This window comes from Aricia agestis, chromosome 8 (genome assembly GCF_905147365.1).
Source record: "Aricia agestis chromosome 8, ilAriAges1.1, whole genome shotgun sequence".
NCBI lineage: Eukaryota > Metazoa > Arthropoda > Insecta > Lepidoptera > Lycaenidae > Aricia > Aricia agestis.
The window spans coordinates 5,667,717-5,694,563 of NC_056413.1; the positions used below are offsets into that span (position 1 = coordinate 5,667,717).

Consider the following 26,847-nt stretch of genomic DNA (forward strand, 5'->3'; position numbering starts at 1 on the left):
ATGACATTTTTGAACGCGAGCTTTCAGGCTCTGTTTTATCCAAGACAATCCAATATCTTCGCTCCTGTACTGGGCGATGGATCAACCGTCTAGACTTGTAGTAGTGCAGTAGTAATTTTATCAGGTGCTAAATGAGTGAGCAAGGAGGACATGTCGGGAGCGCGGCGCGGCGGGCGCGGGAGGAGGGAGGGCGCGGCGGCGGCGGCAGCGGGGGTCGCGCGTCCTCCCGGCGAACGCCGCAGTCCGCGCGAGGTGCCGCCGCCGGCTCGTTGTATATCGTCGTCACGCTATCCACCGCGGAGCCGATACTCGCGACTCGCGATCTTTACCTCTTGCCTTTGTTTACTCCCCCGCGCGTTCACAGCTTCACCGGCTAATTCCGGTGCCCGCGCCCGACGTGTCCCAGTGCTTTTTCTGTGATAAGGAAGTGTGATTCGATGTGCGATCGGTCGTCCGGTGTTTATGGAGCTCGCGCCCCCTGAGCAGCGCTGAACCCGCGCCATGGCGGCCACGGCCCGCCGCGAGATCGACACGGGCGAGGAGGACATCGCCGCCATTGCGAAACAGATTTCGGATCACGCCGAGGCGATATATCAGACTTGGAAGGCGCGCGGCCTCGCACCTACGGAGATTTTGTCGTGCAGGCCCACGCCCGGCCTCAAATTGACCGAGAGTTTGCGAACTAAACCTAAACCGGAGCCGAAGCCAGAAATAAAACAACGGCCCGAGTTTCGTAGAGATCGTCCCGAAATACGGGAGCGCCCCGAGCCGCGGAGGGAGCAGAGACCCGAGCCGAGGCGAGATGTTCGGCTCGAGCCCGACGGCGACGTCGTCGAAGTGTCTCTGCCGCCGGATCTGGTCCCCGAGCGCAACGGAGCCGGCCCCGGTGCGAACGCCAGACGCCTGGACTCGGCCGCTATGCGCCTGGAGGTGGCGAGAGAGGAGGAGCGTCTCCTGCGGGCGCTCCGCACGGGCGGCGTCGTCGCGGAGCGGCCGGCGGAGAGACCAGATGTCGTGCCGCCCCTATCTTTAGTCGATTACGCCAAGAGCCGGTATCAAGATAAACTAGATACCGGAGCTAGAAAGCCGGCGACCGGGGCCAGCGGCGAAAGGCGGTCGTCCTTGGGTTCGCATGTCACCGAGGCGAGATCGAAGTTCGAGGCTCGGGCCCGGCGGGCGTCCAGCGCCGGAGCCGCCGGGGAGACCTCGACCTCCGGAGCCACGCCTGTCAGGCCCTTCCTGAGTCGAGGATCCGTCGCCGAGAGGGTGCTCATGTTCGAGCGATGCCCCAGCGAGGCCACCCTCGAGTTAGCCAAAAGAAAATCTCCAGCGGCGGTATCGTGGCGCGGCCCGCACGACGTCATCAACAGAGCACAGGTAGGATTGTGATTGTGTGATCACAGATTGTGTGAATTCATCTCATGTTTACATTACAAACGAACTCGTGATTGAATCGCTCGGCGTGTCGTCGCTCAGGGACAGGTAGATGGTCATGGAAGTGTGAATAATGAGGAGGTATTATGTAAGCTACAGTCGGAGGATTGCAGTGTAATCTGCGGTTGTATATCTAGATGATGTCAGCAATAAAAATTACTTTGATCAATGTCACAAATGCGCTGTGGTTAAGCGGTACGACGAGGCTACAAATAGTTTTGGGTTTTCTGATGCCAGTTGTAACAGATAATTTGTTAATCACAAAAACTGTATTACTAATAAAACAAATATTTACATTATGGTCTATTTGAACAGATGGTTTTAACATTTCAATGCTATTTAGAACACAAAAAATTATAACTTTCCATCGTCAAGCATCTACGTTTACAACTAAAACCTATCTACTAGGTAGAGGACGTTTAAATTTTTTACATTTTAGACCTGCTGCTCATCAAATGAAACATATTCTCATAATCGTTGGGGTACCTTAAAACTTTAACTAATAATAAAGACAACCTGATCTTATAGTCAATAGTCATTAAATTCATAGGTTAATTTGAAAGTTATGTTGTGTAACAAAATTACCACTTTTCTATTTGTAGCATGTGAACGCCAAGACTATGAACAATGTTACTAATGTTAAATATTTCACAGAATATTTGCTGTTTCTTTAACATTTTCTTCTTGCCTATATTTCACGAGTTTTGATCAGAGAAACATTTTTCTCCATCCTACACAACTCACAAGTATTAAATTTAGATCCAATAATTATTAATTAGTAACCTTATTTACAAAATAGATCAACGAATTACCAAAAGCTCCAAAGCTGTCTATCGAGTGTCCAAGCCATAAAAATTACACTCTCGTGCCTTCGGTGTTAGGTTCATTACTTCTGATATTACGATCAAATCGGTCCCCGAAACTCGATATAAAAACTTGGCAAGCCCATACAGATGTCCGGTCCAGAGATTTTAAAAATGAAATACAGAGACAGGCTTTGTTCGTGCTATTAAATGAGTGTTATAGGTCAAGTAACACAGCGGTCTGTGTGCTATTTGACAAAACGCCAATTCCTTGTAGCGTCCATTGAAGCCAGAATTTGTATATCGTTGAATTTATCTTCTTAATGGCGTTAACCCCGCTGCGATTACAGCCACCACTTATTAGTATAGCAATATTATCTTCTTTATTAATTTTTCAGTACTTATAGGTTTCAAATTAGTAAAGTAGTAAATAAATAAATAAATACCTACTTAAAGTCTTAAATCTGCTTTAGAATCACTTATTATTATCAAGAGATTAAAATATTATGATATGTCATAATCCACACCAATTTTCATTATCCTTTGAAAGTACAAAACTTCTCCAAATATTTAACTTCGAGTAGACTTTGTTCAAACGTTGTCTAGACTCAAGATTACGTAAGAGAACACCGATGTTTTTATTTACGCCAGTTTCTCTGCCTCAGTTAATTTAACCTTGTCGAAGTTTAAGACGAAATTTGATTAAAGTTTCGTAATTGAACCAAAATATTTAGTTATACGAGTGTTTTATTATCGTACCAAGGCTGTTGGGTTTGAGGTAGTAAACTTAATGTTACTTAAAGTGCCCACCACTTATTGATCATTAACATTTTATGGTCTCTGCAGTACAAAGTGCTGAACTTTAATCATTTTTGGGGATGTTAATTTGGTCTTACGGTTACCAACCGCAGGAATTTATGTAGTAGAGAATTTTTTGGAAACATCAAATGAATATTAGGACTTTGATTACAAATCAAAGATTTGTTATCAATGTTTTTCATTGATATTATAGGCCGTTATCGATTTCCACAAATTGATTTTCTACTATTACTAGGTATTTTGTCCAAAAATTTATTGTAAAATTAGAAAATAGAAGTTTATCGTTCAGTTTTACGATTCTATCTGAATTGTAAAAACCATCTTAAAAATTTATGGAATCATTCCACTGAATTTGCTCTAGCGTTTTAGGGTCTCAGTAAAATTTGTTATGGTTTTATACTTCTTGTTTTATTAAATTGGGAGTATTGATAAAGTCTTGTCGCATATTTAGGTACTCATGTGAACAATAAACTAGGGTGTAATCGTACTTGGCGGCACTGTTTCGTGTAATGCTGAGTGGCGAACAAGAGTGGAAAGCGGTGGAGGATTTGGCTCACGACGTCATCTCCGCAAAAGAGGAGGCCGAGCGCATAAGGGAGAGTAGTAGGCCAAGGCGAAGACAGGCCAATCCAAATGACCAAAGCGTCCCACCTTAGCCAGGGAGCTCGGGGTGGCGGTATGGGGATGCCGTCGCTCATTGTACCGAGTCCCCGAGAGGATCGCGATGCGCTGCGTACTCTTCGCGCATCGCGACACCAAAGCGTCACGCCTACACAACCCCTTAAAGGGCCTCTGTTTGGCCAAGGAGCCCGTATGGGCTCGAGGAGGCCTGCTGGTGACAAGCAGGCACACGCATGCAGAGCCGCGGAAAGAATGCTCGCGCGTTCTCGCAATCCTGCGTGCGAAGAGTGGAAGAGTATAGACGGGTTTTAGTGGGTAGAGCTGCGGTCAATTTAGGGTGTAATCGTTCTTATGAAGAAAGATCAAGATTGGAAGCAAATTAATTTTACTTTTTAAAATTTCATTCAAAACAATCTATATCTGTAATCGGTATTACAAAAGTACTATACTTCAAGGTAATCTGAATTCGGCTTTCGTAATGTCTTTGCGATTTAAGTCAATTTACATCGCGTGCTGCTCTGACGATCTAAATTATACGATTGCTCGTCGTCTAGAGAATTATTGTTTCACACCGTCCAATTCACGTCTGATCACTTTTTAGCTAAAGTTCCTCAAAATCAGACTTCAAGCAACGATGGTCTTTGAATTTGGTAAATAGCGCTACATAATCTGTTTTTTTCCCTAATGAGTATTAAGATACATCAACATTGAACGACGCTTTGTGGTTTGCGGTGAGCCTATTTTAACGCGATTATTGGGTGAAGAAATTGATGTATTGCAGTTTACTGAGAAACCAGTCAGACGGAGTGAAACGTCACCGCTAAGAATAGAAGTTACTTCGGATAGTACGAGCTTGCAATGTTTTGCCGTGTTGTGAAGCGTAAAGGATGATTTATGAATCATATTGTTCATTAAAATCGTCCAAGCGAAAAATAATAACGAAACGACGTTCTGAAGAAACATGCGAAGAGTACATTTACGACGAGGCTCGAAGGACCAAATCAAAATGTCACCTTTGTACAACGGGTTCATTGTTTACGTGTCGTGATTTTCAATTTTTATTATATTTACGAAAATTTGTTTTCAGCCAGCCAGAAAAATGCTTAAAGAAGCAGTTTTCTTAATGATCTAAACTTTCATAATTTTGCTTGCTGGCCGAAAATATTGTCAACGACGCAAATATTGAGGGTAATTTATTTTTAAGTTAATTAGGATTTAGGAGGAGCCTAAAATGATTTTAAAATAGAAATTTCATGGAGCGGCCGTTGACATATATTTTCATGTAACAGTAGTCGGTGGTCGGTGTGCGTGGAATCGTAAACAGTGTGAGCAGGATATGAATTTGAAATATTCGTGTCACGGATTGACTTGCATTGTTAAACACTCTTAGGAAAGTATAGGCGAGACGCAAGGCATAATATTATAAGGTCATGTCTCAGGTCTACACCTACGATTGCAGCTGAGATAAACTTGTGCATACTAATATTGCTAGAACTGAAGAATTTAGAAATACATAATATATCTCTTACTTTGTATAGGTACTCAACATTTTTGAGAAGTATGCCAGCCGGTGAATGTTACGCATTAGTTGCTATTGCGTTGCTGCATTTGTCGTTACAATATTTATTGTTATTCCTCCTTTATGTAATAATTAATATTAAATGGGTTTTATTTATGACTATAGCTTAATTATTCTACATACATCCATTGACATGCACCATGCATCTCCGATGTGTGTCGAGCCAAACGAAAATCCGAACTGCACATCGGCCGAAAGAGATTGTTCACCTCGGCCGACGTGTCTCTAAATGTGAAGAAAAAAATAGGTGTTCTAATTTTAAACTGAACACAAACGCGGGAACGTTGGCGCAAGTCCAGCGGCGCTGATTAGAAACGAACGACAAGCGGTTGCATATTATAACGGAGTATCTACCACAAGATAAATTATAAAAGACAAGCCACTAGGAAGAAGAGCTTAACTAACTGGAAATATAAGCAATAAGATGATGCCTTTCCAAGAAATTCCAAAACTTCACAAAATAATTTATAATGTAAATTTTGGTTTCAAAGAAACTGTAACCGTATTTCCAGAGGCATGGACCACATCATAGAAAAGCCAGGTGGACTTAACGTCTTCTGTGCTTGAATTGTATAAAAACGTAATAAAATACAGGAAGGGCATCGTAACCGTCACAAGTCGTAACTCGAACGGAAGTCTTGCTTTTGGTAATCTAGAACAATCAACGGACAAACTGTTTGTACAGCTTTACATAATCTTTAACTACCATTACAAGCTATTTCTATGTCGTTATAATATGATGAAACCGACAAGGCGAAATACAAAAAAAAATCATTGATAAAATTTTAGCTGATTTATATTGAACAAAGATACAAAAATTAATACTGAAACTTCCTGTGTTAGATCTTCAAAGTGAATATTTATCACAAATTGAAAGACAGCGGAAATCCCTGGAAATCCAGAAGAAATGTGACAGAAATATGATTCTGATTATGTAGAGCGTGCGTGATAAAAGTGATGAATACGTCGAATGTATGTTATCACTTATCAGTCAACGACTTCTTAATTACAACTTGCTTATTATTTTGATTACTTTAAAAATCAAACACGAGTATACAGTTTCTCTAGTATTTGCACCAACGCCAAGTAAATAAATATTAAACAGGAAAGTATGAAAAGCCAGGCTAGATGCATTCCAAAGAAGTAGATTTAAATTTCCTACATGATTGCTTTTGCGATTCCCAAATGCTCATGTAGGTAACTACAAAATGCAGATGAAGGCTTTATCGAAATTTTGTCGCTTTGTCGCTCAAACGATTTTACCTTTGACTCCAACACTTTTTATTCTTTGATTTTTGAATATTTTTACAGTACTTTGAATCCAAACATATATTATAAATGCGAAAGTTTGTCTGCAGGTTACCTCTTCACGCTCAAACCGCTGAACCGATATTGCTGAAATTTGGCACTTTAAGTCCCGGAAAAGGACATAGGATAGTTTTATCCCGAAAAAATGTACGGTTCCCGCGCGATAAACGAATTTTGGCGCAACGGAGTTGCGGGCGACATCTAGTTTAGTATAATTTGTAGAGTTCTATTAAATAATTTGTATTGAATATATATCATTAGGAGATAGCCACATGTGTCATTTTTACTAGATTTAATTGTGTAATTTTACTGTAACATAATATTTATCAATGAAAACTTCTACAGTTCCTTCTACAGTTGGTAGAACCTTTTGTACATTTGATATTCTCCTTTTCCTTTCATTCAATGTAAGAATTATGTTCCAAATCTGTTATTCAATCCTTTGCAGACTTCTTTTGTTAATTCCTTCTCCAATTGCCTTGACCTTTAATATCAGTATTTGCAACGTATGCGTCATATTTGGTCATACCTATAAATGTACCTACACTAAGATTCACGCACTTAATAAGGTCAACTCCAGTAAATTCGTCATAATTATAAATTCAGAATAATACTACAGTTTTTTCCTTTTTATCATAGTCCAAGATTCATGTTTTTGATGAGATTTAATCAGATATAGAACTGTCTCTGGAAACCTTTACATATGGCAAGGAAAATTATAATTAGCATACCCATACATGGCATGGAGGTTATGTCAATGCCATTCGATTTGGCATGGCCGAAACGGCGGCAAGTTATTCAAATATGGAATCATGAAAATGTTTTGATCAGGGTGTATTATGTTAAATAGTTACTACGATTGTCGTTAGTGTGAAATTCGTAAAGGGCTGAAGGTCAACGAGTGTGTTGCATGTCCTTGCACAGTCAGCGAGGGGGCCGCGTTTGCGATCGATTGTTTCGATCCATCGCAAATTAACTTGCGTGAAATTTTCTTATGCAGATAAACCTCAATAGCCTTGCCCACACTGTGCCTTTTCTTGTTCATCTAGGGCATGCTTATAGCGCAGTCAACATCGCACGTGACTCGTGAGGAATGCCCGCGACGCTATGACACTTTTCTTTCCAACGTGGGTGGATTTTGACGTATGTCAATAATTGAATATGCCAAACGAAAGTTGAATAAAAAGATGATGACGAAAATTGAAGATGAAATTGCATAGTGTGGACATAGCTAATTAGAAAACAGATCTTTAAGAATGTACATTTATTTAAAACACAATATAATGGTATTTATAATAGAATAATATCGTGAAATGTGTAGGTAATAGCTCTAATATTAAGTCGGATATATTATCTCAACGTGAAATATAATTTTGCTAGATCTCTTTCAAATTTACGTAGTACAAGCCTACAAGGTAATAATGACTTAAAGTTTCATAAAGTTACTTACTTATTTGATTATAATATATTACACAATCTTACCAGTTTAGTTACGATAGGTCGAAACGATCGCAAATGAGTAACCACCCTTAGGGACGAAAGTATTTCATTACGTAATAATACTAAGCACTATAATTTAAAGTTTAACGACCTTTCACGACATTTTCAATGTAATTATTACTACGATATTTGACCTACAATTAAATTTAACGTTTATTTAATTTAGATATTTCATGTAGGGTTCTATTTCATTTTCTAGATATTATTATTCAATGTCAATATGAATACAATAACTTTTGCGAAAATTCAGTATATTTTACTCTTCGCGGATGTAACGTTGCACATGTGGCCCCGTCAATGGTGGTTGTGGAGGAGTATCGCCAAGTTTTAGTGGGTAGAGGCTGCGTTACTGCCATATTGCCAAACTAAGTGATAGTACTTTAGGGTGTGTATGTGTTCCTTGTAGAGAGTTCTCTGTGAAAGTAGCAGCGCTGCAAGACCTATTTTTTCACCTTTGTATGGGGAATCTCGTGACGCTGGGGCGCTTGCCATACAAAAGTGAAAAAAAAAATTGGTCTTTCAGCGCTGCTACTTTCACAGTGAACTCTTTACAAGTAACACGTACACACCCTTAAGTATTATCACTTAGTTTTGTTACACCCTGTATTTAACTCTATTCTGTACTGTATATCGAGGGATATAGAGTTGGTATTCTACTTTTCCACATCCGTCGCTAGATGTGAATTTTGGTAGGAAATCTACGCCTTTGCTTCATTAGGCACATTAATATTTCGTATCGACCCAACTCGTAGGCAATTTCATAGCGTGTGAACATCGCATTAATCTGATAGCGATGATAGTGATTTATCTAGCGAGGGAACTTCGAACAATACCACTATAACTTTACCTTGGCTAATTGCTAAGTTTTGTACCGGATACTGACTTTCTAGAGCGTCTTTTGACACTAAATACACTTACAAGTAGTTACATATTATGGGCTAAAAAATTATCAAGGCAAAAAATTTTGACGTGGGAGAGCCATGCTTCGGCACGAATGGGCCGGCTCGACCGGAAAGATACCACGTCCTCACAGAAAACCGGCGTGAAACAGCGCTTCCGCTGTGTTTCGCCGAGTAAGTGAGTTTACCGGAGGCCCAATCCCCTACCATTTTCCTTTCCCTACCCTCCCCTATTTCCTTCCGTACCCTCCCCTATTCCCTTCCCTACCCTCCCCTATTACCCCTTAGAAGGCCGGCAACGCACCTGCAGCTCTTCTGATGCTGCGAGTGTCCATGGGCGACGGAAGTTGCTTTCCATCAGGTGACCCGTTTGCTCGTTTGCCTCCTTATTTCATAAAAAAAAAAAATTGAAGTAGACGTAGATCAAAAAGATAAAAAAATCTTACTTTTTATTTGAAATAGAGCCTTTACAAAAGCGGTCAAATAGGACAAGTTTTATGACTTCTATCTACATTTCTTTAGTATTGTTATGCATACTCGTATAATCGCAAATTGCTCAAGATTAGGCGGGCTAATAGACGATTTACCCACATACCCATAAAAGACATTGATAATTGCTGCAATACGTATTTAGACAACTTTCCAATTTTATTCTCGCAGACGCAGTTGTTAGAAATATCGGGCTAGATACAAATTAATATTAGTTTCAAAACATGTACGGCGTGTTCCTAAGCTCTAATCAGTATAGTGGCTAGAGCTATTTTATTGTGATATTGTGATGTCTCTATTGACAATTGAAAAAGCTAAAAATTAAATAATTTAAAAAAACCCCATAAAAATTAAGAAATTTAAAAAAACCCCCGCCAAACAACTTTAAAAAGTAATGAAATAATATATTTTACTGACTTTAAGTTTAAATTATTATTTTAGTCCATAATTGTTGTCACAGTGTGTCGGCGGACCGCCAACAGTGTCTTTTGCATTTTGTATCGCCATGTCACTGATTGTCTCGATACTATAATGTTTTGTGAAATCAAACATCTACATTAGCGGTCCCCCGACACACCTTGACAACAATTATGGACTACAATATCACTTTACACTAAGGAATTATTTAAACTTAAAGTCAGTAAAATATATTATTTCATTACTTTTTAAAGTTGTTTGGCGGGGTTTTTTTTAAATTTCTTAATTTAATTTTATTTCATGCTTTTTAAACTTGTGTTGGTTATAGTGCAAAATAATTCCTATCAACAGGATCATATTATATCCCAATGAATACCATCTAGGAATGTGCTTTTGGATGAGGCCGTCACGCGTCAATATGAGTCCAAACATGAAACCTCCACTTTGGGTTCATAATATGGAGCTCAGCTCCTATAGAATCCAGGTGATGCTGCAGCAGCAGCATGCAAACATTTACTGTTTATCTACGTCTTACTAGTTGTCGCAATTAAAATGAGCCCAAACACGAAACCATTGCTCTAAGTTGGTGAGGAGTTGGGTATCCTATTGATTACCAGGTGATGCTGCAGCACCAGGTCAACTTTCCATTAATGTGTAAATATTCATGAATGTCACGACCTAGAATGCAATAAAGCCCACCAAACGACTGCAAGTTGCTAATCGGCCCTTTACGAACCAGATGAACTGCGATTTTTCAGCACGGAGCAGGCTGATGATGATGAACTATAGCTAAGAACACTCAATTAGGTCAGCTTTCAAACAAAAAGAACCAGATCAAAATCGGTCTACCCGTTTGTATGCTACGATGCCACAGACAGACAGACCGACAGACAGACACGTCAAACTTATGACACTCCTCTTTTTTGTCGGGGGTTAAAAAGTAAGGCGGCATAGAAAGATTTTGCATGATATTCAAATATGCTTTTCCGAAAGAAACTAAATTATGTGATTTAGTCTTTTAAAATACCTGTAATTATTGTAATAGCCAAATTATACATTTCTATCTCGAACTCTACCTTACATCAGTTATCATTAATTGATCAATATCTCATTCCCAAATGATTTACATAACTAACAATAAGAAGCATGCATTCATGCGTCTTTCTGTTCCTTATCTCGATGTGATTATGGTGATATACAGTTTAGACCATGGGTGGCCAACCTTTTCAACACTTGGGCCAAAATTCGGAAGTACTGCCAAGTTTTATTACCATACTCGTAGTGCGCACCAGATAAGTGCGCGCACAGTCAAAATCGGATACTATTTTTTCCTATTAGAACTTAGAGCTTAGAACAAAAAAAAAGTACTGTAATAAGCAAAAAAAAGTACCCCAGTCACACGCAGAGTTATCTGACACGCATTCTAACTAAGCAGCGCACAAAAAAAAAAACATTATATATTTGGAGTTTGACATAATTATTGTGTTGATTTTAAAAGTAAAAGAAAAGAAGTGTTTGTTTGCTTTTTGTAGTACTGTATGATGAGGTAATTTTAGTATTAACTTTGTTTACTTTTAAAAATTGTGCTCGGCTCCGCGGGCCACAAGGTAACAGACGGCGGGCCGCATGTTGGCCACCCTTGGTTTAGTGTTCAGAGCTTACTGCCAGAAGCGCTTTCACTTTCACATCGTTGTTAGGCACCTTTCGTAAGTTAATTCGCGCCATGTCACCGCGTGACATGAGAACTTTTTTATTTGGTGCTCTCGTTGTAGCCTCAGGCTAAGGTGTCTGGCCGTAATGCCATTACAATCTAGTTAAGTGATTTTGCTTACCGTTATGGCACATTATCTAAGTAAAAGGTATTTAACTTAATTCATGATAACACTGTCGCTTTTAGTTACAGTCTAAATATTTCTATCGAGCTAATACAATACAGTATTAACTATTTAATGAGGTACGCCATTGTAATATTAATTATTTCGGAAGTCGCTGAGCACACACACACATAAATATAAATCATTTTTCGTGACAACAAAGAAAAATTACGCCGGCCCAAAAAGGACATTACCATATAAATTGTTACGAACAAGTCAATTAAGTTTGTTTGTAAGGTGTATGTTATCCGTAAGGCAATCGATCAGTATGTACCTACTCGTAATGAGTTTAGCAACAGCCTGTGTGATTTCCTTTATCATCAGATGAATTCACGCTTCTTAAAGCCTCGTGGGCGCACGATTAGTTAAAAAATATTTGAACATAAAGAATTGTAGTTATTACTTTCAAGTACAAGTCAACCCGAAATTGAAAAAAAAAATTTAAACAAGGTACAGATTGTGGTACAGATATCTCAAAAATATAAGTTCTAAGAAAGACTAGGCGGTATATGGCCGAAAGAAAAAAAAGGAATTTCCAGCAAGCCAGTGTTGTGCTATTGTTTACATAACAAACCACAAGTAATTAGTTATTAACTAGTCTTTTGTTTAGACTTTAGCAAATGCATTGTGCAATCGTCCTACGCAGGTAAATAGTAAATACTTGACTATTGCCAATACATTATTGAGCGGTGTGACCGATTTGCAAGCGACGAACGATCGTTGGCGCCAAAAAAAGTGAAAACAAACAGAAGATTCTTGATCTTTGTTGTATTTTTAGATGCCCACGGGGACACCGAACTACGACGGATAACACCAGAAGCCATGTACTTAATTCACTCACACGACTTCTGATTATCTCAAAACCTCAGATCACCACTAGGAAAACCTTTTGGGCAAATTCCGTAACCTTAAGGAATACCTATGGGGCATATCTTGGCAGATCTTGACAAAGAAAAGATCAAGGAATAACTATTGGGTATATCTTGGCAGATCCTGACAAGGAAAAGATCAGTAGACTACTGTTCTTTGCCAGGTCAGTTGAAATTATAAGTGGACCCTATAAAATTATGGTATTAGTAAGTAAATTAATAATCGGCCAAGTATGAGTCGAACTCGCGCACGAAGGCTCTCTATAATGATAAAGACAAAAGAGGCCAAAAATTGTGTTTTTTCATTTTTGTATGGAAGCCCCCCTCAATTTTTAATTTTATTATTAATTTTTAAAGTACCCATACAATAGAGGATTTTGTGCAAATTTCAAGTTCCTACCTGTTGCCATTATTGACGACAAGCAAAAAATGTCGAAAAATTCACGTTTGTTGCATGGGGGCCTATTGTTGTATATTTTGTTTTTAGTATTTGTTATAGCGGCAACAGAGATACATAATCTGTGAAAAATTAAACTCTTTAGCTATTACCGTTCTTGAGTTACAGCCTGGAGACAGACAGACGGACAGACTTCGAAGACTTAGTAATAAAGTCCCGTTTTTACCCTTTGGGTACGGAACCCTAATACAACCAACGATCAGACCATCTTTGAATCAAAACAAACTCTACAATGTAGAGTGAGAATGTTGGAAAAGACATCACTTGTTCAAATACAATTCAGTTAGTCATAAAAATATATTTAAACTTATGTTATAGGTACCTTCGAATAAAGCGTATTATTATTTATTTGTTTTATTGTTTTGTAGGCTTCCAAATGTGATTCAAATCGGGGTTCTTAAAGTATAATAACAATTCTAATATCAATATACCTATGGTCACAGGAAAGGTATCAACATTATCACTTAAAACTACCGCTAGTCTAAATCTAGACAAAACATGTGTTTTGTATATAACAGGTATATACCTAGTATATAAAAGATATAAGTGAAATGTTGAACATATTCTTACTGGAGAGAGATTGAGAACTCATATTTCGGTACTCTTGTAATATTTCTAAGGATGTTGCATTGCTATTGCGATAAAAATAATAATTATGTTCTTAGATAGTGCCTAAACCTACTAGTTATTAGGTAGTAAGACAGCTTACAATATTATAACCCAGAGGTCCCCAAACTTATTTTGTCCACCGCCCACTTTAAGAACAAATTATGTTTTAGTGCCCCCATCGTTTCAATTTAAAATGCATCCAGATGAAATAAATCACCCCCCCCCCCCCCCCCCCAAGGCTCTACACAACGCCCTGTCAATAAGGCGATATAGTTGTATGAAGTATGAACGTATGTATGAAATTTTCTACGTGGGAGAGCTATGCTTCGGCACGAATGGGCCGGCTCGACCGGAGAAATACCACATTCTCACAGAAAACCGGCGTGAAACAGCGCTTGCGCTATGTGGAGGCCCAATCCCCTACCCTACTCCCTTCCCTACCCTCCCCTATTCCCTTCCCATCCCATCCTTACCCTCCCCTATTACCCTATTCCCTCTTAAAAGGCCGGCAACGCACCTGCAGCTCTTCTGATGCTGCCAGTGTCCATGGGCGACGGAAGTTGCTTTCCATCAGGTGACCCGTTTGCTCGTTTGCCCCCTTATTTCATAAAAAAAATGAACATGGGATGCAACATTAGTCCTATTATTCCTTCGAGATTGTCATCCAAATTCTTTTATTCAGGTAGGGCATCAAGAAACAGGAGAAGCCTATGTCACAGTGTACTAAACAGGAAAACAGGAAAACACGGGACTCTGTCAACGTGCGATCCACATAAAACAAAGAACCATTATGATTATTTTAGATCACTTGAACGTCCGCAGCTTTCTTTTGCGACGGGAACGTGAGAAGTTCTTCATTAAGTCTGGTCGAAAGAGAACACAAACAATGGAACGACAAACCTTGACCACAGAAAGTAAAGACAATTGGATGTAAGAGTTATAGTCAGAAAGTGAACTAATTAATTTTACGCTACGCAATTGTTGTAATGATGGGAGTAGCATACGCTTTTATTAATTAATATTGTCTGAATAACTATGGGAATTGAATGCAGTTAGTTGTAAAGGAATATATTTTTGTCCTCTTGAAATTTTTCAGTAAGTTTGTTCCCTAATACATGATTTTTGGGTGATAAATGTGTATCTGGTTAAGTGTAAGTGTGATTGTTTTAGCAGCACTATATTTGACTATAGTTTCATCAATCTTTTTTGTTCACTAAACACGGAAGAACTTTCTAAATTTTAATTCGGGATAAACTTAACCGTGCTCAGGTACAGAAGTAAAATATTCTGTCTTGCCATCATAAAATAAACACACCGAAATGATGACGAGGTGAAATGCTTATATCAAGCTTAAATCATTCCCCTCTATAATCACTATTACGCTACATCAATTTTACTGGCCAATATAAAATTTTACCCGGAACTTGACTACAATGTGCAAATTTTTGGAAATACATATACATAATGTTACGTGTATAGACAATTATATCCGTTGTTATTGCTGTGCATTGCGTAACTCATCAAGTTAGCTGGCTAATATTTAAATTAACTCGCTTCCGTATAAGCCATGATAATGAATATTATTGCTTATTAACTCCGCAGCCATTTTCTTCCGCCGCTGTCAAATTGTACGGAGAAAACTATGAAATATGTTGCAAAGCTTTAAGGCGACGCCTTGATACTTTGGCTGTAGCGATATCGATTTTTCTCAGCAATGACTAAAGCTAAGAAATTAAAGTTCATTACAGTTCATGTCTTTGTCTTCGAATTACCCATAGCATAACACGATTGGTCAACTTTTATAACACAGAATAATCAATCAAAAAGACCCTGTAAAAAAGGGATTCCTATTTTGCCAACAGAGGAGAGTGATTTAAGCTTCCAGTACATAGATTGGTTCAAGCATACACTTTAATTTGCCCATAGCTTATAATATGAAATGTATTTATGGTTTTTAAATTACGTGACAAAAACCTTGTCGCTTACGCGGTTTCCATTTTTTGCTGTTCCATTGCTTGTTTTTTCCTCTCATAGAAAACAAGCAATCTAAAACATATTCAACACGGTTTTTTACTTTAACGCGGTGTCACCTTAATATTATCTAATGAAGGAAAAAACTTTGAAATATTATGTTCAGCAGTTTCAACATCCATATTAATTATAAATGCAAAAGAGCGTGTCTTCCCCCTCTCTGTCTGTCTGTCTGTTCACCTCTTCACGCCCAAACCGCTTCACCGATTTTGCTGAAATTTAGTATGGTCACAGAATATATTATAATATAGTACTTACTGGGGGGGTGAGCCAAGAACTTTTCTTTATCGCTTCTTTATAGAATCGCTGATCAAAATGTATGGAATATTGACATAAGATGAGTCGAACGTTAACGTCATATTAACGATACGCTTATGTCAATTCCATACATTTTGATCGGCGATTCTATGACGAAGCGATAATAAAAAGTTTTGGCTAAATCGCCAGGTATGATCCCGGGTTACCGATTCTTTCTTATCCCAGAAAAATGTACGATTCCCGTGCGATAAACGAACTTTGGCGTAACGGAGTAGCGGGTATCATCTAGTTATCTTAGGGCGCATTTTCATTAGTCGTTAACTCGTACGGTATACAGCATACGGGGAGTCTATGACAACGAATGGCGCATGTCTATTGGTCATGACATGATCTCCCGCACCCCGCATGCGGGCCCTATCGACCAGTGAAAATGCGCCATTATAGATAGTGTTTGAACCACATTTGAACTATCTTCATTTTCACTTGATGTAATCTAAACAAAGTCTTCCCTATCTCTTCAGCTATCATCTCTATCATAGTCGATGAATATTGGCATTTCAAAAGGTCAAGCTGCTATAGCTTTTATGTAACCCTTCACACTCAATTTTATTCTTTCATCGTTTATTGTCAGTATATATTATAGATATAATAGTCATACGACTTGTGAAAAGGGATTATTAATGAGTCTACGTTTTTATAATATATCTAGTCGACCTATTTTTTATTAAATTGTATAATTTAAAGCACTAATTATTTTTGTAACATTCAAAATAATTTTAGTATTATTATTTATCGAAGGAAAGTTCTTCAGGGTAGTCGAAATTCGCGGCGTTATTAAAAAGTTGTTAAGTACAAATGACTTTTAGGATCTGTCATACTGCTCTGGGGCTTTCATCATATATCATAAGATAGTATCTCGGTAAAAATTATTATTTTAAATGTTAATTTATCTTAATATCTTTGGTAATAAACCTTCAGTAACCTTTCTGTTACGATGCCCACGCCCATTCGATCGAGTCAAGGTAAAACAAATGACTTTAAAGAGAAATTGACGCCATTTTAAAATGTTGCGAAACGATTATTATGTATATTTATCGATTTTATTTAAACTTCTAAATCATATAATTTTGATAAATTATAGTCGTATAATTCTTACGTGGGAGCATGGTGGGAAGAGCATTATTTTTTATTTTACCAATAAAACATACTTTACAAAATTACTAGCGAAGGCGGACTACACTTTGGGGAAATTCAAATGTAATTTGTTAGAAACAAAAGCCTGCGAAATAAAAAACATAATAATGCCCGTAAAGAGGATTATAACATCGCTACAAGGATGTTTTATGCTTGGATAACATTGTCATGACGTGGATGCGAAACTGCAGGTACTGACTTGCACCAACTAAATGAGGGTCGAGCGTTTGGAGTCCCGCCACAAAGTCAATTTTAGCTCCTTTGTGCTAAGGGTCCCGGCGCTATCATCTACCGAACTTCGAGAAAGAGGAGTTCTGGCCGATTGGAGTCGTCTACAGGAGGTTCCGAGGACAACTACCCAACACGTCGCGCCCCACGTCGCAGACAATACGTGTTTAGTGTTAGTTTTAGTATAATTGTATGTATGTTAGTCTATAAGGTATTTATAATATGGGCCAAGATGCCTGACTTAAATAAATAAATTAAAAAAATTCGACCACATGCAAAATTGATGGCGTGAAACAGCTATCATGCAAGTGACATTTTACAATATGGCACGCATAACAACAGCCTTGTAGGTTCTATAATTGTGGTCTACATAAATTGAACTGACAAAAATGTGAAATAAATGACTATTAAACATTATAAAGGTAAAGTTTAATTGTTTGAACACTAATCTCACGAACTGCTAGACCGATTCTTCTATAATTTGGCACAGATATAGAGCATACCACGCTAGAACATAGGCTATTTTCTGCGGGGAAATGTATGTTCCTAGTGAATTCCAGTTGCGCTGACAGAGCCACGAGGAAAGTCTAGTCTGAGATAAAGAACAAACCGGCGCACTCAGAGACATTTATGATTAAACTTAAGAGCCCATATGACCCTAACTTGACTACATACTTTAACCTAGATCTCAAAATCTGTAAGGTCTAGAAAACTGATTTTTTGACACAAGTAACTTCAGTTCATGAAGATTAAATGCTCAAGACGAAAACACGATTACGGTACTCAAAAAATGCTCGATAGTTTCTTTTTTACAAAAAACCTTGTTTTAGACACATTTTTGCTTGGATCTTCGAAGTTTGCTGTCTTTTCTTTAATATTTTTTAATATCTAAAAAGGTATTGATAAAACCTAAATTTGCTCAAAACACTTTTTTCATAATCATTATAGTTCGTCTTTTATTCAAGTAAAACTAACTCGGCGATGATTCCGCGCCGTCCTTTTTCACCTGGCATATGAAAGACGGGCGTGAGTGTGAAGAGAGAAGGACGATGTTTGATTTTTAGAGTCAGGTGAGCTCTTAAGTTAAAAATGCTTATGTCAAAATCTTCATGTAATTACAGTTAGGTAGTATTCGTCTCTGCGGCAGAAAGTAGTATAACTCTTATCTAATGAATAAGATGTTCCGCGAATGCCCATGTATAGCGGGCGCCATATGAGGAGGCATGATGGTCATTTGACCATAAAGCCCACGCCGCGGTTCATTCATGCGTAGTCAATCAGGTTTCCTGTTGTACCACTACCAGAATGTAAACTGAGAAAATTATATCTTACATACTTTGTGTCTACGAGTACTTTATAGAAAGCGTAAAAGTAAAAATTTGCTTAACTTTTTATTTCTCTGACGGTACTCTTCCTACCGATTACGATACGATTTTGCTATCATTAAAGTTACATTGTACTAACAATGTAACTTTAATGCTTATAACTTATAATATAACGCTGTTTGCAGTTTCTTTGTGACAATGCCTTATTCTACTAATAGACACCTTTGCTTTGAATCACTTTGTGGGTATTACAGACGTGCTGTAGGTATTCGTCAAGGTAGAGTCGACAGCTCTACCATTATAAAAAAAAATTATGTATTTTCTACGACGATATAACACTCCTACGCGAAAAGCACAGAAGTCGGATCGGGTCGCGTCTGACAAGTTTATAGGTCTATATTTATTCTCTATGTAGAGACTAGAGAATAGAGACATATATACTAATGAATATTAAGTTCTGTTGTGTCGTATCGGTCGTAAATAATGTATTTTATTACTTGTTAGCGATTTGATGAATCATTGTTGATCATTATAAAATCGTTTTTGATAAGCGTTAAAACAATATAGATGATTTATTTCATAGTTCTGAGTTTCTGACATGTTTTCTTTCAATTTTAATGAACTCTACCTCAACTGTAACATGGAATTAATAACATACTGTTAGATTGAAAACCTTTAATAATTGTTACTGATTGGAAAAACAGGAAAGTCAATTAAGAGACTTTAAAGAATAATTAATACACCCCAGAGTATTTAAGTAAAACAACTTTTTTGCATTAGATTTCCTATTTAAAAAAAACTTTTATCTGAGGTGCTTTAAAAGAGTACGCTGATTTTTGAAATGCAATAAATATTTGTTAGTAAGTATGATATATATCATTTCAGTTGTATGAAATTATTTAAAATTATTCAGTTTCCTATTACGAGGGATGTATCTGCTCCATTTCAACATTTTGACTGCAGCATATCGCATTGCGCAATTTGTTTAAGAGATTGTATCATGCACTAATTCGTTAACAAGTGTAGAAAATACGGCCTTCAATTCATAAACATGTTAATTTATTTCAATTTATGTTAAAACCTTGCGAGAAACATAGATTTTTCCGCGATGGTTCAAACCATGGCCCTCATCTTCTATATATTAATACGTGAGCCAAATCTATATATTAATACGTGAGCCAAAAACTTTGTATCCCTTTTGTCGAAAAATGGAGAAACGTAGGTGAATGAAATTTTGCACAGTTATAGTTTATATGGTGAAGGAGTGCATCGAGCTAATATTATTTTAAAATTATGCTTTTATCATACATTTTTTTAACAAATAAAACATTACACACACTACAGCACACTAGGAAAATGACAGATGTTTGAGTGACAAGCCTATACATACGAATTATTTATGGTTGAAGTCTGTTGACAACAAGGTGACAAATGGAAAATGGATCATTGTTTTTTTATTGAATCTGAGATACTATTAGACAATGCTTACACGGCCAGTCTGAGATCAGCTGAGTCCCAGAGACAAGAGTTGAAAAAATATACTTATGATAAAGTCAATATTTTTTTACAAAATATAGGTAGTAGTCCTAATGCCGTTGAAACTAAGGTCGAATTTCGACCATTGGGCGATCTCTAGTAATAATATATTACTAGAGATCGCCCAATGGTCGAAACTCGAAATTCGACCTTAGTTATTTAAATACTTTTTTCCTTCGTTTTCTGTATAACCGTAACAACTGCACTCAGAGACGGATATCAATTGTATTAAGTACTTAATATTTGACATAAGCCCCAAACATTACCTACTTACCTGTCAAACTTCACTTCATTTAATTACAGTAAAGAGACATATTTGATCGAAGCAGTAAAATGATTCTGTTTCAAAATGTATGGTTTTCCATACATTTTGCCGGGATAAATATTTTCGTATGTCCTTTCTCGGACTATGTAATATCTCTATTCTCTATATCAAATTGAAATCGAATGAGCGGTGAAGTGGTAAGACACAGACTTTCGCATTTTAATATTAGTATGGATGGAAGTATGGCAATAATTACGACTTATTTCCCTTGCACCTGATTGGCGTAAAAGCCGGATGCATCGGTGTTAATAGAGCGAGCCACATTGTTATCGGCTGTCAAACTGTTCACACGTGCGCGAGCGCGCTGATTGACGACAGGGAAATAAGCATACCACTTGCTGATTTTATTAAATCGTTAAATAAGCCAAGCACGCTAAGCTGTTGAATCTAGCTACAGAATAGTTTCTAGCGTTTACGCTAGATAGTTGGGTCACGTGATCACTTTTGTTTACAGAAGTGATCACGTGACCCAACTATCTTCTTTATAGACACCAAATTCGTGGGGTTCAAATACTGCATAGTCGGACCGGAACTCAGTCCAGCCATAGTTACCTTTCATAAAGTGCCCAAGTTTGTGCGCAAGCGCATACAGGAGCATGAGTGCCTTGCTACGGCCCTTAATAAAGTTAATACGTAGGTAATTGATTATATTAAATATAGAAGATATAAATATAATCAATTATGAGAAATATACCTCTAAATTAAAATCTATTTACGACATTTTGACAAACGATATATTCTTATACACTAAAGTTGGTGTTATTTCAGGTTTAACTGTGGGCATTTCCGAAAGTTGCATAGTGAATGGCTAAAACTGGAGGCTTGGCGGTCTCACGCAAAATTATAAAGGCAAACGAGAATTACGTGTGATTTCGAAAACGATCTAGGCTTTTCGCCTCAATGGATAAGGCGCGGTAAAGGCCAGCGTAATGTCAGACCATAATCCCGATCATTGTGTTCATTTTATATCAACTTAACGATATAAGTAGAAGGATTAAGTTAAAAATGATCAGAACAAGAGCAGATGATAATGATGAAAGAGCAGCAAATGTTCACCGCATTTGCTATTCTTTCGTACTCTTATCACCATAGAAGTAAGATAAGTTTTTTCTGTGATGGCGTTGCATTGTATGTACTAACACAGAATATAAATAATAGTAGTACGTACTAATATAATAGTACCAGGGCCCGTACCACGAAACCGTTTTGAGACTCAAACGTACGAGAATGCTGCGTCCTACTCTAACAAACGTGAAATGACGTTGTTAGAGCAAGACGCGGCATTCTCAGCCGATTGTTTGAATCTCAAAACGGTTTCGTAGTAGCACAGAATATTCTGTTGATATTAGTAGTACCAAGTGGTAGGCCTACAGGTCCTATTTAATTCTTGAAACATATGGCTATCGGCAAAATTATTGTTATGATAATGGAATATGTTTTCGGACTGGGATATCTTTATGTTGATGATGAATGATGATGAATGATGATGATGATGATGATCAAGATGATGATCAACCAAATACTTAACGAAATTCGACTACCGATCGACTGTTTACCGGAGGCCCAATCCCCTACCCTATTCCCTTCTCTACCCTCCCCTATTCCCTTCCCTTCCCATCCCTACCCTCCCCTAGCTCTTCTGATGCTGCGAGTGTCCATGGGCGACGGAAGTTGCTTTCCATCAGGTGACCCGTTTGCACGTTTGCCCCCTTATTTCATAAAAAAAAAGACTATTGTTACTGTTAGGTGAATCTTTATGTTTTATATTTTAAGCTTCATGAAGTTTTTTACCATGATCTAAATTCTAAAGTGTACACTACAGTCACATAACTTCATTCATTTAAATTTGTTTGAAATAAGCTCGTTTCGTAGTTTGCAGTTTGCACCATAACTATGTAGGCAGTACGTAGAACGTACGGAGAAGTATGTTCTTGCACAATGCGCTACTGCCCACGCCGCGCGCCGCTCCGTTCGCCAAATACCACGATGTGACGTCACTTAGTAAACAATTTGCCGTCAGCAAGTGCCGTGTTTGAGGGTAGATAGTTTTATGCAAAAAAATACGTGTGGCACTCGGGGACTGCCGCGGTAAAACTATTGCATAGCATTATTATTAACTTATCCATACTAATATTATAAATGCGAAAGTGTGTCTGTCTGTCTGTCTGTCTGTCTGTCTGTTACCTCTTCACGCCCAAACCGCTGAACCGATTTCGCTGAAATATGGTATGGAGATACTTTGAGTCCCGAGAAAGGACATAGGATACTTTTTGTCCCGGAAAAATGTACGGTTTCCGCACAATAAACTTTTATGATTTGCGCGTAAACTATTCGATCGATTTTGATGAAATTTGGTATGGAGATATTTTAAGACATAAGAAAGGACAAGGGTTAATTTTTGTCCCGGAAAAATGTACGGTTCTCGCACAAAAAAACTTTTATGATTTGCTCGTAAATTATTCAATCGATTTGGATGAAATTCAGAATGGAGATACTTTAAGTACCGAGAAAGGACATAGGATACTTTCATCCTGAAAAAATGTACGGTTCTCGCTCAATAAACTTTTATGATTTGCGCCCAAACCGCTAAACCGATTTTTCATTTGATAAATATGCGTAGGACTTTGACGTGGGTACGTACTTGGGGGGGCTGCGCCCCCCCAAACCCTCCCCCTCCTGGGATACCTGCTTACATCAAAATGATGTCGCGTTGTTAGTTTTGAGTTTTAATTTTCCCTTTTAATAACAAAGTTATTAGTACAACCAAAAATTACCATACACTTTTCGGCTGTCATTTGATAAAAATGCGTACGACTTTGACGTCGGTCGGTACTTGGGGGGACTGCCCCCCCCCCAAACCCCCCCCCCCCCACAACTTGGGATATCGGCTTACATCAAAATTATGTTGCGTTTAGGATCCAAGTTTTTAATTAAAACTCAATTTATTCCAACCTACACTAAACATACGGTTTTCGAGTGTCATTTCATTTATATGCGGGGGACTTTGCCCTCGGCCCGTACTTGGGGGGGCTGCGCCCTCCCAAACTCAACCTCCTGGGATTGTGGCTTACATCAAAATGGTTTAGCGTCGTTAGTGTTAAGTTTTAATTCTCCTTTGTAGGAATATAGTTATTATTTAAAAGTCAATTTATTCCAACCTAAGCTAAACACACAGTTTACGAGTGACCTTTGATCAATATGCAGGGGACTTTTCCGTCGGCAAATTAATCCATTTCAAAATTATCCATTTCCGTTATTATACTATGTTAATGCGGACAAAGTCGCGGGCAACAGCTATAATATTATAATAATACGTTTTAACGCGAGCGAAGCTGCGGGTAACACCAATAACGTGCCGCACGCACACAAATAACGTGCCGAAATCTGGCAACGCCTCACCGCTATGCCGGTCGCTCGTTACGGAATTTCTTGATTCGTTCGTCACGCACAAATCCCGCGATAAAAGGTATCCAATAGCAAGAGTAAACTTTATAGTGTGGTATAGACATAGTGAAAAGAGCAGTAAGAAATCTTCTGATGAAAAAACGGCTCTAATAAATGGTATTGGTATAATATTCCAGCCAATGGGCGCAGCTAAAGAAGATATAGGAACAGTTATTAAAACACACCTACAGTAAAATTGAACCATATAGTTCTTGTCACTCATCATTATAGGGTTCAATGACTGAAAGTTCAGAATCACATTTGATTTTAGTTTCCTGTTAACGATTTTCATTTACAAAAGAGTCCTAAATATAGTTGACATTGTTGGAACTACTTTAAATGAAAGAGTAACATGAAAGTAAATGTTTTATAGCTAGACGTTCCATCATATTTCCACGAAGGGTGACCGACCCCTGCCCAAAGGAATACTTTACTTATATTGATATAGTTTGAGACTTACTTGCGCCGCCCCTGAGCGGGCTTTAAGTGTATTAAACATAAATATTATATCATAAAGTTTTAATAACACAACTCACAAGAAGAAACTCACGACAATTAGTTTAGTTTCATCAATCATCATACATGGCCCATGATATATTTCAGTGATGTAACCTACGATGAAACTTAATAAAAACGAAATTCCAGAGTGTTCTTTTTTCAAATCTCAGAGCTTCTGAGTTTTGACATCTGTCAAATTCCAACTTTTTTTGTTGGCTTTTGGCACTCACCCCGGGCAGAGTAGACATAATTATACCCCGGGGGTGTATAACTATGCCACATACAAGGATAATCGTTTTACTTTTGGTTTTACTACATCTAGTCATCGCCAACGTCACGTCTAAAGTCTAGTCAAAGTCTAAGTAAAAGCTAAAACACTCAAGCAAAGTGGTAGACGCTTTAGTAAAACTTTCGACGGAGTTTTGGAGGGAACAGAAAAAACACGTTTCTGGAAGTGCATCATTTGACTACACTTGTGCACGATAACGAATATCTAATAGTTAATATTCTACCAATATTACACATTAAAAACCCAGTTAACACATTTTTAGAAAAATATAATATAAAAACACAACAGCACTCTTTCACAATCCTGGCAAAACTCAAAAATTCAAAATTGATTCCGGATGAACCTATTTCATGAGAATGTGCCAGTGTTACACAATTTCCTTATACTCCGGTAGCGCGGGCGGCAGCATCTCTAGATCGTTTGACCTAAAATCCTCAGCCCACGCCCACAATTGTGCCCACAGCCGTCAACGCGTTAAATACGCCACTAATGAGCCCAATAAAGGGTTCTTCATTTCGTTTTCGTCTCTTGCGCAAGATGCCGAGGGGTCAACTTTTATAATCGTTCTAACCCAATTATTTTAACTGAATTTATATTGGGTAATTTTAAACTGAAGTCTGCCAGTTTGTGTGCGACCTTGCAACAATCAAAGCACGTTTTAGCTAAATGCCAAAGTGGACAATGGAGTCCTAAAAGCAGAGTACAGCAGAGTAGACATTGTGCTAAAAGGTTGTCCATATTATGTATTATTATTAATCAGGTTCACAAATATAATAACTGCCAGACACACAAAACAATTGACATAAAAAGGGAATGGACTATAGTATGTGCGTTCTAAGATGATATGCGTGACACATTATAATTGACAATAGTAGGGAAGTTACCTAACACAAATTAATCGATAATTTAAAAATATCGAATCACTTCGTTTAAGAGTACATTTTTTTTGTTCTCTTGTAAAAAAAACCGTAGCAAGGAATATGAGAACTGTCACCCATATCATCATAAAACGCACAAACTATAAAATATAATATATTTACGTCTACGGTCTACCAGAATCTAGAGATTTTCAAAAAATATCCTTAATCATTGGATATTTTTTTACATTTGCATGTTTCACACACAAAATCAGCCGCTATAAGGAAAAAGTATCAAACGTTTTGCTCCAATTTTTCCGATATTGGTAACTTCAATTTCTATTTTCCATTTTTTGCCATCAGATTCTGGTAGACCTTTATAGTATAATGTACATAACGGATAACATTAGTGTTTGGCCCTCTCGATGTAGTGTTTACATGCATGTTGCATGCAGTGCATATTGAATTAAACTTTGTTTTAATCAATAAAAGAATGAGGTATGTTTAAATAATCAATATTTATTAATAAATAAAATACGAAATAATACTTTGTAAACTAAGCGTAAAGTCAGAAGCAATCGTTTGCAATTGCTCGAATATTTTTGTAGGAGAAACTAGAAAGAACTTGACAATCTTTCGATTTTTTTTATTTCCAGTAGTTGTCAGAGGGAAATAAATGGGCGAAGTTCGTATTTTCATAAACGTTGTCGGGCGCGAACGAGTATTTTGTTCACGCTCGATAGAGACTGTCAAACGCAACGGATTAAACTTGGAGCACTGAACCAAAAACAATGTTTATTTCGGGGTGATTCCGTAAAAAAACGCTTTTCATTTGCAATCGAGTGAAAATGACTTCAATTAAAATTAAAATCAATGAACTATGGATAAAAAATCGAAGGGTCACAAAAGTTCATATTATGTCATATTATGCTGTGACTTGTGAAATGACGATGAGCGTGATGATGAGCTCGTATTTACGGATGGACATCCGTCCATCCATAAGCTAATTTTTTCGGTTGGAGAACGGAAAAAAAATATTGAGATTGAATATGTGGACAATAGAATCCAGATAGAGAAATGTGCAAGTAAAACGACGGCTGTTATTATTACACTTTTCTCATTCTTGATATACTATTATAATACTCTTATACGTCGTCTACGTAAGAAATACGCGGTATCATATC

General features: G+C 37.7%; 1 protein-coding gene across 2 annotated transcripts in view; it reads left to right on the forward strand.

Annotated features, from left to right (window-relative positions):
• The first annotated feature begins 252 nt into the window (after window positions 1-252).
• Window positions 253-26,847, forward strand: part of LOC121729944 (serine/threonine-protein phosphatase 2A regulatory subunit B'' subunit beta-like) — a 94,264-nt gene continuing 67,669 nt past the window's right edge. For both annotated transcript variants that reach the window (XM_042118684.1, XM_042118685.1), the window contains exon 1: window positions 253-1,377. In XM_042118684.1, the coding sequence (XP_041974618.1) occupies window positions 502-1,377 (876 nt within the window). In that variant the 5' untranslated portion in view covers window positions 253-501. The remainder of the gene's footprint in view (window positions 1,378-26,847) is intronic.